At 42.8% G+C, this 16538-nt stretch overlaps 1 protein-coding gene across 1 annotated transcript; it reads right to left on the reverse strand.

The window, feature by feature from the left end:
- Window positions 1-457: 457 nt before the first annotated feature.
- On the reverse strand, window positions 458-5302 carry LOC112172503 (serine/threonine-protein kinase BSK1). Its single transcript, XM_024309871.2, has 9 exons — window positions 4970-5302; window positions 4733-4868; window positions 3986-4119; window positions 3767-3872; window positions 3569-3654; window positions 1974-2162; window positions 1382-1546; window positions 1181-1294; window positions 458-933 (listed from the first exon to the last, which is right to left on the reverse strand). Exons 1-9 carry the CDS (start codon window positions 5300-5302, stop codon window positions 679-681), a joined length of 1518 nt encoding a protein of 505 aa, XP_024165639.1. The 3' UTR covers window positions 458-678.
- Window positions 5303-16538: the final 11236 nt, after the last annotated feature.

Raw genomic sequence — 16538 nt, forward strand, 5'->3', positions numbered from 1 at the left:
CCATATTATTGTCCAATTACAAGATGAAAATGAATAGTTAACTGTTCCTAGAACTCTGAATCTGTGAGGTAAGTTCCCAGAAGTTCTTGAAATTATGATTAGGTCACATGGAATATTTTTGCAAAAAATCATATCATTTCAACGCGGTCAAGATTCCAAATGTCTCAATAGGAGATGATAAACAATCAACCACCAATCATATTCAAACGAGGACATAATTCTCACTTCCATGATATTGTCGTGCTTGCCGACAGCAGTACAATCATTTATAAACCCATAAAGTTCATATGATTAAAAGGTTTTTTTTTTATAAAAAACGAGTACAACAAACTAAAAAACCTAGATTGAGGAATTTTTTTTTCCTTTTTATGTGCAACATATATCCAAGACTGATGTGTATATGAGGAACAGGTGCCACAACTCAAATCAACAATCCATTAGTCCAACCATTTTTCACTCATTGTTTGGCCGCTTTTTCTTATTGCATATGACCCAAAAAACAGGGAACAAAACACATTCATGGGGCAACAGAAGTTGTTTCTCTATAAATACATCCTCAATTGTATAGACAATTTTGTTTCCCAACTCAGATTTATACAAATTTTTGGTAGCCTCAACAACGATTGCCAATTGGTAGTGATCAATAATAGATGTCATCACTCGTTACAAAGTTGATTATCATGATCCCCTGCCACCTCTTTGCCTCTTTTCTTCCAGTGTAGTTGCTTCATTTAACATGTCACCAGCGTCCTTGTGCATGTCCAGCTTGGCAAGAGCAACTGACTGCATGTAGAAGGCCGTCGGCCACTCTGGATAGACACATTGAGCTTGCATTGCATCTCGAAGGGCAGCATCTGGTTGCTCGTTTAACAGATAGCATAAACTGCGTCGTGCAAAAACAGTGGGGGACACCATAGTTCCAACATCTATGAACTGCACAGAGAAATAGACCAAAGAGGCCAATCAACAAAAGTCTAGCAGCAGTAATAGATCTAAAAAGGTCAGGACGCAAAAAACTACATGGTAACAGTTGATGATAGAAAACTTTCTACTGCTATGACCTTCCTCCAATCTCCCAGGATATAATTGGTAATTTGCACATGATATCATGACATATCTCCAGCCCATAATATCACAACTAAAATACAAATACATAAAACACACTTCTACAAAATTATACCTGGGAGTAGCAGTCAATGGCAGCTTTAAAATCTTTGTCACGAAACGCATAGTCCCCTCGCTTCCTTGCTTCCAACATGTCTCTCATCTGTTGAGTCCACTCTTGGAAGGATAACTGAATCCATGTAAATTTAAAAGAGATGTCTTAGCATAACTCAGTGAATAGGCATTTGCATCAGCAACCAACTACCTCAATAAATACCTCATTGGTTCCTTCGTCATCTCTGTAGTGCGTCATAACCAAGATCTGATGGATCGCTGTGAGGTCCATTCGAGAGCAGGCCTCACCCATTGCTGAAAGGGGCCGTTGTGGGGTTGGTGGGGCTTCCTCATGCTTCGGAATTCCAAGCATGACATAAGATGGAACCTGTAACCCATAATTTGGTAATTAGATTCTTTATAAGAAATTAAGACCAGTAGTGCTCCTTCATCATCTTAACAGGACAGCTAATGACTATAACACTTAATTGACCCCCTTATGAGCTTATCATAATTTTTGGCAACGTCAAATTAATATACACCACATCTGAATGCCCAAAATAGGCGAAAGGCATTGCCCAGGGTAAGTTTATCAGCCACAGCATACAACACATTCCATGTGTGCACCCATCATTTTCAGTCCATGAGGGTCATCATTTCCAAATATACTACAAAAAGATTTGTGATTGGATCTGGTCTGTTAAGCAACCAATATTAAACTAAAGTTACAACTTTATAGTGCCAGAAATTGTGAAATTACAAGCGAATAATTTAGCAGGATTTGCACTTAGAAAGGAATAAAAAATGTCTCTTACATCAGGTTTGGTCTGCAGTGGAGCAAGTCTCGCAACAAGGTCCTTTCTATTAGGCCGCTCTCTGGGCTCATACTGCAAACATTGAGAGGCAAGATTGACAACCACTGTCGCTTCCTCAGTAGAAAAATTTCCCTCCAAATGTGAATCCATCAAGAGAATGATATTCTTACCCCGTATCATATCAAGAGCCTGAATACATGAATAGACATGAGATACATACTAGAGGATCTATCACGTACAAAGATCGCCCCATTTAAATAAATGCTATAATTGACATACTCACAAATCTTCAATAGAACTCACACACACACACACACAGATATATATATATATAGGATATTTCTCAGGTGCGGACGTTCGTACTGAAATTTCGGTACGGATTTCCTGTTTTCGACCACTTTCCGGCCACATTTTTACATCTTAACCGTTCAGTTTTTAGGTCCTAATGTATAAATCACCTCTGCAAAATTTCAGCCAATTTGGTGATCGCTAAGGCATCCAAAATTGCAATTTACACAAACAGACCGAATCTGTCGAACCGGAACCGTTCGTATTTATAATGGTAAATTGCAGTTTTGGATGCCTTAACGATCACCAAATTGGCTGAAATTTTGCAGAGGTGATCTATACATTATGACCTAAAAACTGAACAGTTAAGATGTGAAAATGTGGCCGGAAAGTGGGGGAAAACGGGAAATCAGTACCATCCGCACCGTAGCAGGACTATATATATATAACTCAAGATAGTTTTTTTCATATGTACATATATACTAGAGGTATGGCATATTCTCATGAAACAATTAACTCTAGAAAATAACAGAAACTGATGACCAAGTCAAACTAAAATAAACAATAGCAATTTTTGCTTCTTGATCTTGTAGAAATTTAAAGAATTGTTTTAATTTGGATACCATGTCCATGGTCAAGCAATCATTTTTTTTTTTTAGAGATTCCCAGTATTCTCCCGAACTGGCTTCACGGAGCTGGGCTCAAAACTGGGGATTTTTGCTAAACCCTACAAGGGGGCAGGAAACTCTAGCAAATAGCTAGGTAGGTACCATAAGACTGTTTGAACCCCAGACATGATGGGAGCAAATCATGTGCCTAATCATTCCTACTAAGCCCTCGGTGGTTAAGGAAGCCTTTTTCATGCAGTGAAACTGTAAATAAACTGATTATCATTATTTTCAACTATGAGAATAGTTTTGCAATTAAACAAAGGAAGTGTTTGTATTGTATCCCACCAGGATTAGTGAATGGTGTGGGGAGGTGAATCCAGTTATATGAAACAGGGTTTTTAATCAAGATTAGTTGTTTGCTATAAGTTGAGGAGGCTATGAAGCCAATATTGTACTCCAACAAGTATGAGAACTTGAATAATCAAGGATATTGTTATTCCAACATTCAAGTTAGCATAAACAGGACCACTAAAGAATATACAAAATCAGTTAACTTTACGTGACTACTTCAACTTGACACACTTGAAGATGACTATAGCATCAAAGGCTGTAGATTATGTAAGCAAGCCAGGCAAGGTGTAGTATACATTTGCTGTAACATGTGCATATCAAATATTTACAAATGAGCCCACTTACATGACTTGGAGGGATGTGCTTTCCACTTAGCAAGTCTAAAAGGACAGTTCCAAAACTGTAGATAACACTTTCTGGAGTGACCCTTCCTACAATTGTTAAATGGCAATGGAAGTCAGGAAATCCCATGGCGACAAAATCTTTCAGATAGGAAACTAGATTACAACACATAGGTGATATCTAGACTATAGAAGTTATTACCATTTCTTAAGTACTCTGGTGGTGTATAGGCCAGATTTGTGCTATAACTCTTCCCATCCCTACTATTTCTCATCAAGCCAAAACATGAAAGACGTGGATCACCATCCTACAAGTCCATTCAACATGCTACATGATCATCTTAAATTATATGAAACACTGAAGTAACAAAAAATCCATGTATATTTAACGTAGATATTATTATGTTTGAGGAAGGAATACCTCATCAAAGAGAACCCTATAAGCATTCAAATCATGGTATAATGGACGGCCCTCAGTACTACAATAATCTAAAGCTTCAGCAATATGAAGAGCTACTCTTAAACGCATGGCCCATTCAATGGTTTGATTCTCCCCTGCCAGGAGCAAACAGAGATCAAAAATTTAATCCAAGAAAGACCAGAATGCAGCCACTATTTCTGAATTTGATAGAAGAAGACTCAAAAGTCAACTTACATCATTTCGGTCTGTATTCAACAAGGACGTGAACAGGAATAAACAACAGCATTATTCTAAACCAATTAACAGTATTGCAAGTTGTGCATTGCCACAATCAATAGAAAACTGTGAAATTCACCTCGCCACAACTTTAACAAATGATAGACAATTTAAAACGTCCTAGGATTAGCAATACTAATCTGTTACAAAATGCATAAGAAAATGGGTGAAACAACAAAGGCAGAACAAATTAAACCAACTAAAATTAATCACATAACCATTTCATTTATGTATCTAGGACATAAGCATTTCAATATTTCATCAATCCTGTCGCATAAAACACATGCCAAAATGTCATCTTTTTTATTTCAATGCTTGATTGTTTAAGCACCATCCATGAAACCAAGTAATTAGAGCTACTCCACAAAAGGGTCACTGAGAAATCTTATTAGTTAAGCTAAAAAATGGCATTCTTGATACACTAAGCTAACCCCTAAAGTCGAAAAAAGGAAGAAAGATTTAGACACATACAGTGAAACAAATGCTTGGCTAAAGTATCAGTAGGCATGTACTCAGCAACAAGCAGCCTCTCATCACCATCACAGCAATACCCAATTAGATTTGCAAGCCTCCTATGCCTCAGCTTCCCCACACCCCAAGCTTCCTCCTACAACAAAACCAAAAAGTAAAAAATAAAAAATTTCACATATACCCAGTTCACAAAAACCAAGCAAAACCCAAAAAAGCCAATTAATTTTAGAAGGCTACCGCAAACTGCTTGGGATCGGGCCACGCCAGCTTGGTGAACTTCTTGACGGCGATCCAACGGCGGTTGTTGAGGCGGCCCTTGTAGACAACGTTGGGGGCTTTCTCGCCACTCTCGGACACTATGTAGTCGGAGCTGAAGTTGTTGGTGGCGGTTTTGAGGTCGGAGAAGGAGAATTCCGAGAAGGGCGGGGCGCCGCCTGTTTCGGGGTCGGATCCGGCGGGGACAGTCGGGTGGTGGGTCTGGGCCCGGGCTGCGTTGTTGGCTTGTTGGTGGGTCGAGACTTTCTCTGGGTGAGTCTCGGCGGTAAGGAACTTGGAATCACAGCAACCCATGTCTTGGGTGTGGTTTTGGGTTTCAGTATGACCTTGTTGGAGTTGGAAGACAAAACCAGAGCAAAACCATGAGCTGGTTCCTGCTTGAGTGCTTTGTGGGTTAGAGAGAGAGAGAGAGAGAGAGAGACAAGAAGGACAAGAGAGGTTTTTGTAAGTGCTCTGTCAGCTAGCTTCCTGGTACTTTAATGCTGTGGTGAATGAAGCAGCCTCCAGATTATTACAGTTTCATTAGTTACCTTTCTCCATTTTCTTCCCAAAACAGTTCTCACTGTTATTTTTTCTCTTCTCATTTTTTTTTTTTTTTTTTTTTTTTGTGTGTGTGTGTGTTAGTGAAGTATGGTCAGTTGTATTGATGGGATGAATAAAGTAGAAAGCAGAAAGGGTATATTCGGCTACGGGGATCTTCAAATCTCTATTAACTGAATACGCTGTTTGAAATTAACATAAAAAATGATAAATGTCTTTACAAATAAGAAAACAGAAGAAAAACTAGAGCCTGAACCAAACAATTGACTTTGTCCGGTAAAGAAAAAAACTCGAATGGACTGATAAGATGCGGTTATTTTTTAATTTCAACCGGAAACAAACATTTGATTTGTTTTTTTTTCCATTCTTCTTTTTTGCTATTTCAAGAAAAGATATTCAAGCATTAGAACACATCTAGATATTCGGGATGCTTGATCACCATTCTTATCCAAGTAATATTTAATTTTCCAAAATAAGTGTAATGAATATTTAGCAAATCATATGAGCAAACGTAATTGACTTGCCAATTTACATGCACAAAAGTAGTTCTAATTTTTCTGATGGCAACATGTAAGCCACCAATCTCATTCCCTTCACTTAGAAGTTTGATGGAAATTTAGTGACAAATTCATGACACTAGCTTGGTCAATTAAAAGAATTTTATGAGATTCGTTGCATTAATTAGCTAGATGTTTTAGTTATGATTTGTCGTATTTTCCTCCAGGTGGTGAGTCTAAGCTCAATATTTTTTTTTTTTTTTTGAATAAAAGCTCAATGTTAATGTAACAGTCAAGAACGAAACATAATAGAATCAACTACGATTACATGTAATAATAATGTATATTAATTTTAATACGGCTTTTCAAACGGTAAAGTAGGAATCATGTAATGTTTCTTTTGTTCCTTTTTAGTGAAAAGGGGTTAATACTAAAATCAATTGAAATGAAAATCATTACAAGAAAAAATTTTCATGTCCCAAAAATGTAAGCTATTGCAAAGAAAATGGAAACACAAATCAAATAGTATAGTTCAATGACGTAATTATGTTGTTTGGAATTATTGAATTAGAAAATCTCAAAATTTAGTAAGGAATAATATGTAGAGAGTGAAAATTATACGACAGGTGTTAAAATATTACAAAACTAATTGTCATTTTCAAACCTCTTTCTGTTTTTGTGAAAAAATGTCAAATATCATTCAAGTTAATTTGGCATATTAGAGCATCTTTAGCAGACTCTCTATTTTGGCTCCTTAGCTATTTTAGAGAGCATGTTTAGTTTTTTATCCATTTTAACAGCTGCACCAGACTCCTAAGTGGCTCTTCATTATAACTTTTAGCTATCTCACTTCTAAATATAGAGAGCGAGATGAGGCTCTCTATAATTTAAAACATTCCTTTTGAGTTATTTTATGTAATTTATAAATACATTTAAACTATTTAATCTTCATTTTAAAAATAATATAAATTCAAAATTATCTAAAATAGAGAGCACTGATACAGAAGAATTTCTAAAGTGGCTAGCCAAAATGAATTTTTAGCTACTTTAGCTAAAATTTGACTCAAAAATAGCTAGCATTGCTAAAGATGCTCTAACAACTTATCATTATTTAATTGTTAAAAAAACTATTACCTAAGTAATCCTACCTTTCTAGCTATGAAGTCGTAAAACTAAAACGTACAAGGAATCCAAGGAAACAAAATCTCAAGAACAGAATCTCATACTATATGTCTATAACATAATCGAATTAAGTAACTCTATTCAAACCTCCAATTTGATATTTGGACTTCCAATTCAAACTTTTCAAATGAAACTTCTCATTTTCTTCTTCCACCTCCACACCACTTATCTTCCACCTCTATCTGACAATCTCTACACCGTATTTCAAGTAATGTCAGGCTAGCCAATTCCAACCAATGACCTTTTACTTGAGAGCAACAGCAATTTTACAACATAATTGGTCGTCACGTATCAAATTCTTCAATGCGAATGGGAAAGAGACGGCTGAAAATTCTGTAAAAATTTGGTGAATATGTTGGATTCAATAGTTACCAATCATTTTGGGTGGAATCTTGTTGAAATCTTTCAGGTTTTTCTCTGTAAAATTAAATCTTAAAAACCTCATTGCGATAATATGTTTTCCTTTTAATTTCCTTAAACCCCATAAGATTTACCCTTATAAATATGATTTGGAAGGATTTTTGCCACCAATTACCCTCAAGTAGCACCCAGTCTAGTATCACACTAGAAAGGAAAGACTCGAGGAAAACATGTTTAAACAAAGGGTTTTTGTCCATTTACCCCATTTCTAGGGATTTTTTTCTCACTTACCCCATTAAGTTTTTTTAATTCCCTCTTACTCAAAACACTCTAAGGAGATCTTCCCTAATACCCCATTAAGGTTTTTTTTTTTTTTTTTTAATACTGTTTTACCCTCACCCCTTTGTTACTTAGAGAGAGAGAGAGAAAAAAAAATTAGAAGAGAGAGAAACCCTAAGAGACTTCGCCGGAGCCTGTCATTGGTCGCCAGAGTCTGGTCACCAATCGCCACCCGCCGAAATTTTTTGAAAACCTCGCTGGAGGTCGCCAGAAAAGTTTATTGCCCCAATAGATGACTATTGCCCCCCAATGGAGGCTCTATTGCCCCTAATAGATGCTTATTGCCCCTTAATAGACATTTCAGTCGCTGGAATGGGAACTAATCTCAGTAAAATTAGACAAATAAAACTTTGATTAAGAAAAAAAACGAAGAGATTATGAGCCTCTTTTTATTCATTACTTCTAGGTTGGCGCAGTGACCTTGCAAGCCCAAAGTTTATGAACCTCCATTCAGATTGTTTACACTTGAGGCTTGGGTCTGCCCAAAGTTAAACAAAAAAAAAATTGGGCACCCACGTCTTCTTCTTCGCCAGTTGCAAACCAGGACCGGAAGCGAGTTCGCCTCCCATAATCTAGAAGATCGCTCCCACCGCCTGTTGCAGTCCAATTCCAATACTCTATCCAAAACCCTAACATAGCTCTCCAATTCACCACCGCCGTCTCTTAACTCCTTTCTCGAATCATCCAATAGCTCCGCCCGCTCTTCGAAACCATCACTCTTCGCTTTCTCCTTCTCTATGCTCTCCAAATCGAAACTTCCCTGCAGGTTCTCCTAAACCCTATCGATCAAGCTCTGAACTAGCAGCAGAAACTCAGCGCGCAACCCTAGACTGGACGTGGACGAGCAAGTGGTCGGTGACGGCGGTGACTCAGAAGGAGTTCACGAATGAAGCAGAGACCTGCTGCCTGGCGCCGCCGCCAATGTTGAGACTGCCCTGTGGTTCCTAGTCGGCCTCGCCACTGCGAACTTTGACGCTGGACGTCAGAGTCGAGAACCAGATTTTGGAGGGCAGAGAGAGAGAGAGAGAGATCTGCAAAATGAGGACAGAGGACAATGATGTTGTACTTACATAAGCATTTGCCAAGCAGAATTAGCTATAATGAGCCGTGCTCATACTACCGCCAGCGGTATCAACTACCATCGAGGGTATGACCTACAGAAGCACAGCCAAACAGGCTATCACCTAAGCCCCGGTTCATCCCGAGATCACCTCTAACACTCCACCATGTGCCGTGCCAAGACCGGCTCGCTGAAGCATCAGAAGCTGGGAACTGAAGCATATCATTCCCACATTGAAAATAAGAAGTAGATCAATCTCTTCCCCACCTATAAAAGGTCCACTCCTCTCTCCTCATTAATTACGCATTCACTACTTACCTACTGTTATTCTGTCAACATCTATACATTAACTAACTTAGGTATCGGAGAAGAGAAGACCACCCACCATGGTCTCCTTTTGACGCCCTTTGTATTTTATTTGACAGATAGCAGAAGCAGTAAGAATATCTCAAGTAACGATTTGCCCTTCGAACCAGCGTTGACCAAGATTTGGCTATCGCCCAATCTTAGACATTAACATTAGCACCGTCTGTGGGAATCCTTGAGCAAAAGGCCATCCCACCACAACAATCACCATGACTAACGGTAGTGGGGGAAACGCTAAGGAGCAAGCGGACCAATCAACCAATCCCCAACTGACCAACCCAGCGACTAACATTACAGCGGCCAACGTTAACCGCGCACTATTTAGCACTCCGATCAACCCTAGCATGGAGCCACAGGCCACTCCCCAGGACCTTGCCACTATGTATGAGCTGGCACTGGCGGACCTCCATAAGGTAAATAGGGAGCACGAGCAAAAGCACAGGGAGAAGGACGAGGCCCAGAAGCAGGTGGCCACGCTAATGTCAAGGTTCGACGAACTAAAAAAGGCGCTGGAGGCAAACGCTAACCCAGCGCAGAGAGAGCAATCGCAAAGTACCAGACGTAGTCGACCCAATGCCGGAAGATTGATACATGCACCAATCGTACAGATGCAAGTACCACTGAACCCGTCCGAGCTATTGAGAATGGGTCCACCACCCTCACCACTATTAATGATAGAGCAAGAAGCAGAATCACAACCGCTCACCAACCACTCCGCAACCAGAGCTAGAATTGAAGCCAATCCGCCTGCCCTTAGGCTGGAGCTGGCACAACAGAACCTCTAAGAGGGGCCCACTGGCGACGCAACTGCCCTAATCCTGGAAAGGATGCAGCAATTAGAACAGAGGCTAATCAATGCAGAAGCAGGTGCCCGAGTGCCAATTCAAAATCCGCTCTTTGCATCCAAGCTAGGGCCATTCACTGCCAGGATACTGTAGGTCGTCAAACCATCACATGCAAAGACACCAAAGTTGCCATAATACAGCGGCATGACTGACCCCTTCGTCCATATAGACACCTTCAAGAAGGTCACCAACAATAAGGGATTCGATGACGCCACCCTCTACACTTGTTCTGTGAGATGTTAGAAAGTAAGGCGATGAGCTGGTTCTTCGAATATCCGCCGGGATCCATAGACTCATTCCATGCCCTATCAAACGCTTTCTTGTCACGATTCATCTTGTGGCCGTCGGGCATCACAACACAGTTGTTTAACGTCAAGCAGGGCGTAGAGGAAACATTGAAGGCATTCGTCACTAGGTGGAGAGCAGCAGCATCCCGGTGCCGCGACCTTGACAAAACTATGGCGTTGGCAACCTTTAAGCAAGGACTTCTAAAGGGACCATTTCTCTATCAACTCAACTACAATCATCTAAATACCGCATATGACCACGTCATAGGCGAGGTCGTCCTACACACACAGGTAGAATTCATTACATACGGAGAAACTCCACCACTTTCGCCAACACCAGTAAAGCCTAGTCAGCCTTCTTCCAGCCAGCAGGAAACCACTAACAAAACCTCTGCTACACCGCCAACTGAAAAAAAGAGAGAGCGGCAACAAGGAAACTATCAGAGCAAGCGGCAAAAGGACTAGCACTACCACAAGAGCAACCTCTCGTCCCACAGGGATAACCGTAACAAGCAGACGGAGTCCTCCCAACAGTACGCAGTGTTCACAGTCCTCACAGCTTCGTATGAAGAGATATACGATCAATGCAAGGATCAAATCCCACCGCCATCCCCAAGAAAATACCTAAGGGCAGGCAAACCAAGAAACACTGGCAAGTGGTGCAAATACCATGAGGACAGCGGTCACAACACTAACAACTGTAACGCTCTCAAAATAACAATTGAGACTATGTATCGTGACTGCAAGTTCGACCAGTTCAAGGTGCGTCAGCCGCCTCCAGTGGTCGCCAACATCGAGCCCATTTCCCCGCATCAACACCATCGACAGCGGTGCTCCTATCACCAACATGTCTCATAGGGCAAGAAAGCGCTACGCACGCGCTAACCACCCCAAAGAAGTTTGCAACATCCGCTATGAGAGATCCGCTAAACTACCAAGATATGGTTGGGAACTCATTACCTTCTCTGAGGAAGAAGAGCGCGGAGTGCATCTCCCCCACGATGATCCATTCTTGATTAACGCCATGCTCGATAAATGGTAAGTGGGATGAGTCCTTGTCGACAACGGATCCGATGTCACTGTCATCTTCAATGGCTGCTACAACCAACTTCAGCATAATAGAAAACTACTCCAAGATCACGAGCCCCTACTCAGCTTCTCCGGTGACGTCACACAACCACTAGGTTCTGACTACATGCTCCTAGCCATCGGCGCTAGCCTTTGCACAGCGGAGATACATACAGAGTTCATCGTTGTCGATTGCTTCAGTTCTTATAATGTCATCATCAGTCAACCAGCGCTCAACAAGCTAAAGTGCATCATTGCCAGGTATATGCTTCTCATGAAGTTTCCTACACCCAAAGGCACGGGCTGTGTGAAGGGAAGTCAGCAGCTAGCACGAGAATGTTACTCAACAACTGTGGCACGGTCAGCGTGCCGCCATGAGATCCTAACAGTAGGAAACCATGTGCCATTGACAGATGCAATTGAAGATCCTAGAGACGGCGAGGAGAAGTATGTCAAAAAGAAACCTGTCAACCCAGAAACATCCTTGCAGATTATCAGCATCTCTGACGACACCCTGAGCGGACAGTCCTCATTGGCGCTCAGCTAGCCCTAGAGATAGCGGCAGAACCCACACAATTTCTATGGGATAACGCTGCCGTCTTTGCATGGTCTTATGCTGACATGCCAGACATCTCCCCTGAGATTATCATACACAAGTTGAGCATTAAACCATCTTTCTATCCAATAAAGCAGAAGAGCAGAGCCTTTGACAAAGAAAGATATAGTGCAATTAGGGAGGAAGTCACAAAGCTACAGGGTATTGGGTTCATCCGCCAAGTCAATTATCCCCAATGGATTTCCAACTTGGTCATGGTGAAGAAACCTAGCGAAAAATAGCGAATGTGTGTAGACTTCAAGTGTCTTAACAAGGTATGCCCAAAGGATAGTTTCCCATTACCTCGCATTGATCAGCTGGTCGATGCAACAGCGGGGCATGAGTTGCTCAACATGATGGACGCCTTCTCCGGATATAATCAAATCAAGATGCACCCCAGCTACCAAGAATGCACCACCTTCACAACCAACAAGGGCCTATACTGTTACAATATCATGCCTTTCGGATTGAAGAACGCCGAGGCAACATACCAGCACTTGATGAACGCCATGTTCACTGAGCATCTCGGCAAAATAATAGAAGTCTACGTCGATGAAATGCTAGTCAAAAGCATCAAGGCCAGCGAACACATGGCAAACCTCCGCATCATATTCACCATTCTCTTAGCCTATGGTATGCGCCTTAACCAGGAAAAATATTTTTTTGGCGTCACTGCTAGCAAATTTCTTGGTTACATCGTCAGCAAACGAGGCATAGAGGCTAACCCTGACAAGGTACAAGCCATCCTCAACATGAAGTCCCCGGTATGGAAGGTGCAGGTTCAAAGCCTCCAGGGCAAGTTAACCGCCCTTTCTCAGTTCATCTCTAAACTCACCGACAGATGCCTTCCATTCTTCAAAGCCATAAAGAGAACCCACAAGAAAGAAATGGACTGGACCCCAGACTATGAGGAGGCGTTCCAGAGTCTGAATGAGTATTTAGCAGCAACCCCACTTCTCTCCATTCCTGTACAAGGTGAGATACTCTACATATATCTAGCGGTATCCCCATCAGCAGTAAGTTGTGCCATTGTGCGGCAAGAAGGACAGGAAGAGCACCCACTATTCTACGCCGGTAGAGGCATGAACGGGGAGGAGACAAGATGTACCCCCTGGAGCAACTCGCCCTCACACTAATTGTCACCGCTAGGCGTCTCCGCCAATACTTCCAAGCCCATACAATCCATGTACTGACAAACCAACCGCTGAAACAGGTGATGCAGAACCCTGAGCACTTTGGACGCCTCAGCAAATGGGCTATCGAGCTCAGCAAGTTTGATATTGAGTACAAGCCACGCACCGCCATGAAAGGCCAGGTGGTGGCGGACTTCATCGCTGAGCTCACTACGCATCAGGATGAACAGTCTTAGGATCAAAGAAGGCAACAAGGCAATGGTAGCCGCTGAGGAACCAATACTCAAACAACAGTCAAACTAGAACCTCCATGTGGACGGCTCCGCCTGTGCCAAGGCCTGCGGCGCTGTAGTTATATTAACAGGGCCAACGGGACTGAACGTGGAGTACGCATTGAAGTTCAATTTCACAGCCTCAAACAACATGGTGGAGTATGAGGCACTCATTGCAGGCTTGCTCCTCGCCATCGACTCAGGCACTGATAGCGTCAACATATTCAGCGACTCCCAACTAATAGTCAACCAGGTCAACGACAATTTTCAAGCTAAAGATAAACAGCTGGCGACATACTTGGGATACGTCAAGACTTTCCTCAGGAAATTTAAATTCCGAACTATCACACAAATCCCCAGCGAAAAGAACGCCAAGGCTAATTCCCTGGAAAGATTAGCAACCGCTCAACCACACCAAAGTCCAGTGGACACAAGGGTGGAATGCCTTGACAAACCAAGCATTACCAAAACTCTAGCGGAAATTTTCAACATTGAAGTCAACCCCAGCTGGATGGATGAAATAATCGAATACAAGTGCAACAGAAAGCTGCCAACCTACAAGGTCGAAGCACAGCAACTCAAGCAGAGGGCATCCCGCTATAACATACAAAACAACAAGCTTTACCGCCAAGGGTTCACACATCTCAACCTTCGGTGTTTGACCCCAGAGGAAGGAAAGGTCATTCTGGCAATGATACACGCCGGGGAATGTGGAAGGTGTCAGGGCTCTGGCAAATCTCACCATGCCGCAGCTGTACTTTTGGCCCATGCTCGGCGACGATGCCAGAGAAGTCTCCAGGTCTTGCCACAAATGCCAACAATACGCTAGCCTCCCTCATGCCCCGGCAGAGCCCCTTTCTATAATCATCGGCCCATGGATTCACTCCACTTGGGGCCTCAACCTAGTTGGCAAATTACCAACCGTTAAGGGGCAGTTCAAGTACATCATTGTTGCCATCGATTACAATAGCAAGCGGATAGAAGCGAAACCGCTGACAGGAATAACTACCGCCAAGGTAACCCACTTCCTCTGGAAGAACATCTATTGCCCCTACAGCGTTCCCCATACCATCATCACAGACAACGGAGCACAGTTCAATAATAAGGAAATCATATCTTTCACCGCTAATCTAGGCACCAAGATGAGCTTTGCATCTATGGCGCACCGCCAGACTAACGAGCAGGTTGAAGCGACCAACAAGATAATCAAGAAGCTCGACGATGCCAAAGGTTTATGGGCGGAAAAGCTACCGGACGTCCTGTGGGCCATCAGGACAACCCCAACATCCACTAACGATGAAACACCGTTTTGCATGATGCTCGAGACTGAGGCCGTCTTACCCATAGAAGTCACCCAGCCTACCGCTAGGGTCAAAGGCTATTACTCTGAGACCAACTGCGAAGGCATCAACCTCGACAAGGATCTCCTCGAGGAAAAGTCCCACAAGGCCTATTTGCACAATTTGCAAAACAAGCAACGGGTATCGCGTTTCTATAACGCCAGAGTCAAAGCCCGGAACCTCCAACTTGGGGACTGGAGTCATTCTACCTCCAACGGCACTCCGTCCTACTTGGGAAAGACCATACAAAAAAAGTAGAAGTCGTCAACCATGGCACTTTCTATTTAATCGACAAGGATGGCGTCGCAACGACCCACCCTTGGAATACCGAACACCTCCGGTATTACTATAAGTAATTTTTATACCCTACCCAAGAGCATCTTAACTTAGCTAAATTTTTGTACCATATTTAGCTAAGGGAAGCTACCCAACGGGTATTCTCCCTCTTTTGTAAACGTTGATCCCTCAGCTATCAATGAAACGAGGAATTATTCAAACCATTGTTTTCCATAGCATAAGTCAATTGGCAAAGCCAACAACATTCAGCGGACTACATCCGCTACATCGTGCACTTGGAATAATTTTAATTCCTTTAATGTTTCATTGATTAACAAAAGCTCAAGTCAAAGTTTTAGAGACATATTAAAACACAAACAACAGAGGCATCTTGTTAATAGCAATCCCACACTTAGAAAATTCCAAAAAAAAATAACATTACTTCATATATCTAGGTTGGGACTCCCCAACCAAAATTTTGTCCAAGTACAAATGAAAAACGCCTCAACGGCAACAACAACAAAATAACAAGCCAAAGCTAAGAAAGGTAGGGCAGCGTCTTCATGGGTTGTTGCAAGCGCCAGTCACACCTTCAGAGCTAGCCTGTATGGGTTGGCCGATCGAGCGGCTTGTCTGATCGGACCCCGGAGCAGTGGGACTCAGCGCCACCATCGTGCCATCCTCCCGCGTATGGTCAGCCAAAAACTCAGCGCGGGAGACGTCTGAGGGAGTGGGCACTGGTGTCCGTTGGGAACATCCGCCGCACGCTAGCCACTCTCACCACTGCCCGACCTCACACCCTCAGGTTGGTTGACCACGGGCTCACTTGCAGGCGGTTCCTGCTGGCCTGACGACCCTGTTGGCTGAGGCGCTTTGCTCCAGTCGATGACACCCTTCTTATCCAACATGTCGAAGTTGGCAACTACACCAGTCTTCACCGCCTCCGTCAGAGTGTGCTTGAACACTGGAGACTGCTTGAAGGCCTCTACGGCAGCAGCATCGGCATGACTCCTCTCAGCGCTCAATCGGGTGACCTCGCCTTCCAGCCGATTTAACTCCACGGTCTTGGCGGCAGATTTCGGCTGAAGGACCTCAGCACGCCTACCCTTAGACGCCAACTGCTCCTTCAGCAGGGCCATGTCTTGCTCTAGCTAGGCTACCTGGTTGTTCCGCTCAATATCTCGGTCGACGGCGACATCCAACTTGCCCCGAACATCTATCAAATCGCACTCTGCCTTAGATAGTTGGCAGTCGGTCTCCGCCAGCTTATCGGATGTCTCCCCCAACTCCCCCCGAAGACCTTCAATTTCCTCCCTCAGCTGCTGCTCAACTGGAGACGATGTCGACGTCGCTAGAAACAACTCGTGAAG

Source organism: Rosa chinensis, chromosome 6 (assembly GCF_002994745.2).
Source record: "Rosa chinensis cultivar Old Blush chromosome 6, RchiOBHm-V2, whole genome shotgun sequence".
In the NCBI taxonomy this organism is placed as follows: domain Eukaryota; kingdom Viridiplantae; phylum Streptophyta; class Magnoliopsida; order Rosales; family Rosaceae; genus Rosa; species Rosa chinensis.

Excerpts from the sequence above, each read along its gene's own strand:
- LOC112172503 (XM_024309871.2), bottom strand. The coding sequence starts at position 5,302 with ATGGGTTGCTGTGATTCCAAGTTCCTTACCGCCGAGACTCACCCAGAG. Across the intron at positions 3,873-3,985 it reads ATAGGGTTCTCTTTGATGAG|GATGGTGATCCACGTCTTTC; the intron begins GTATTCCTTCCT and ends ATGGACTTGTAG. Across the intron at positions 3,655-3,766 it reads ACCAGAGTACTTAAGAAATG|GAAGGGTCACTCCAGAAAGT; the intron begins GTAATAACTTCT and ends TAACAATTGTAG.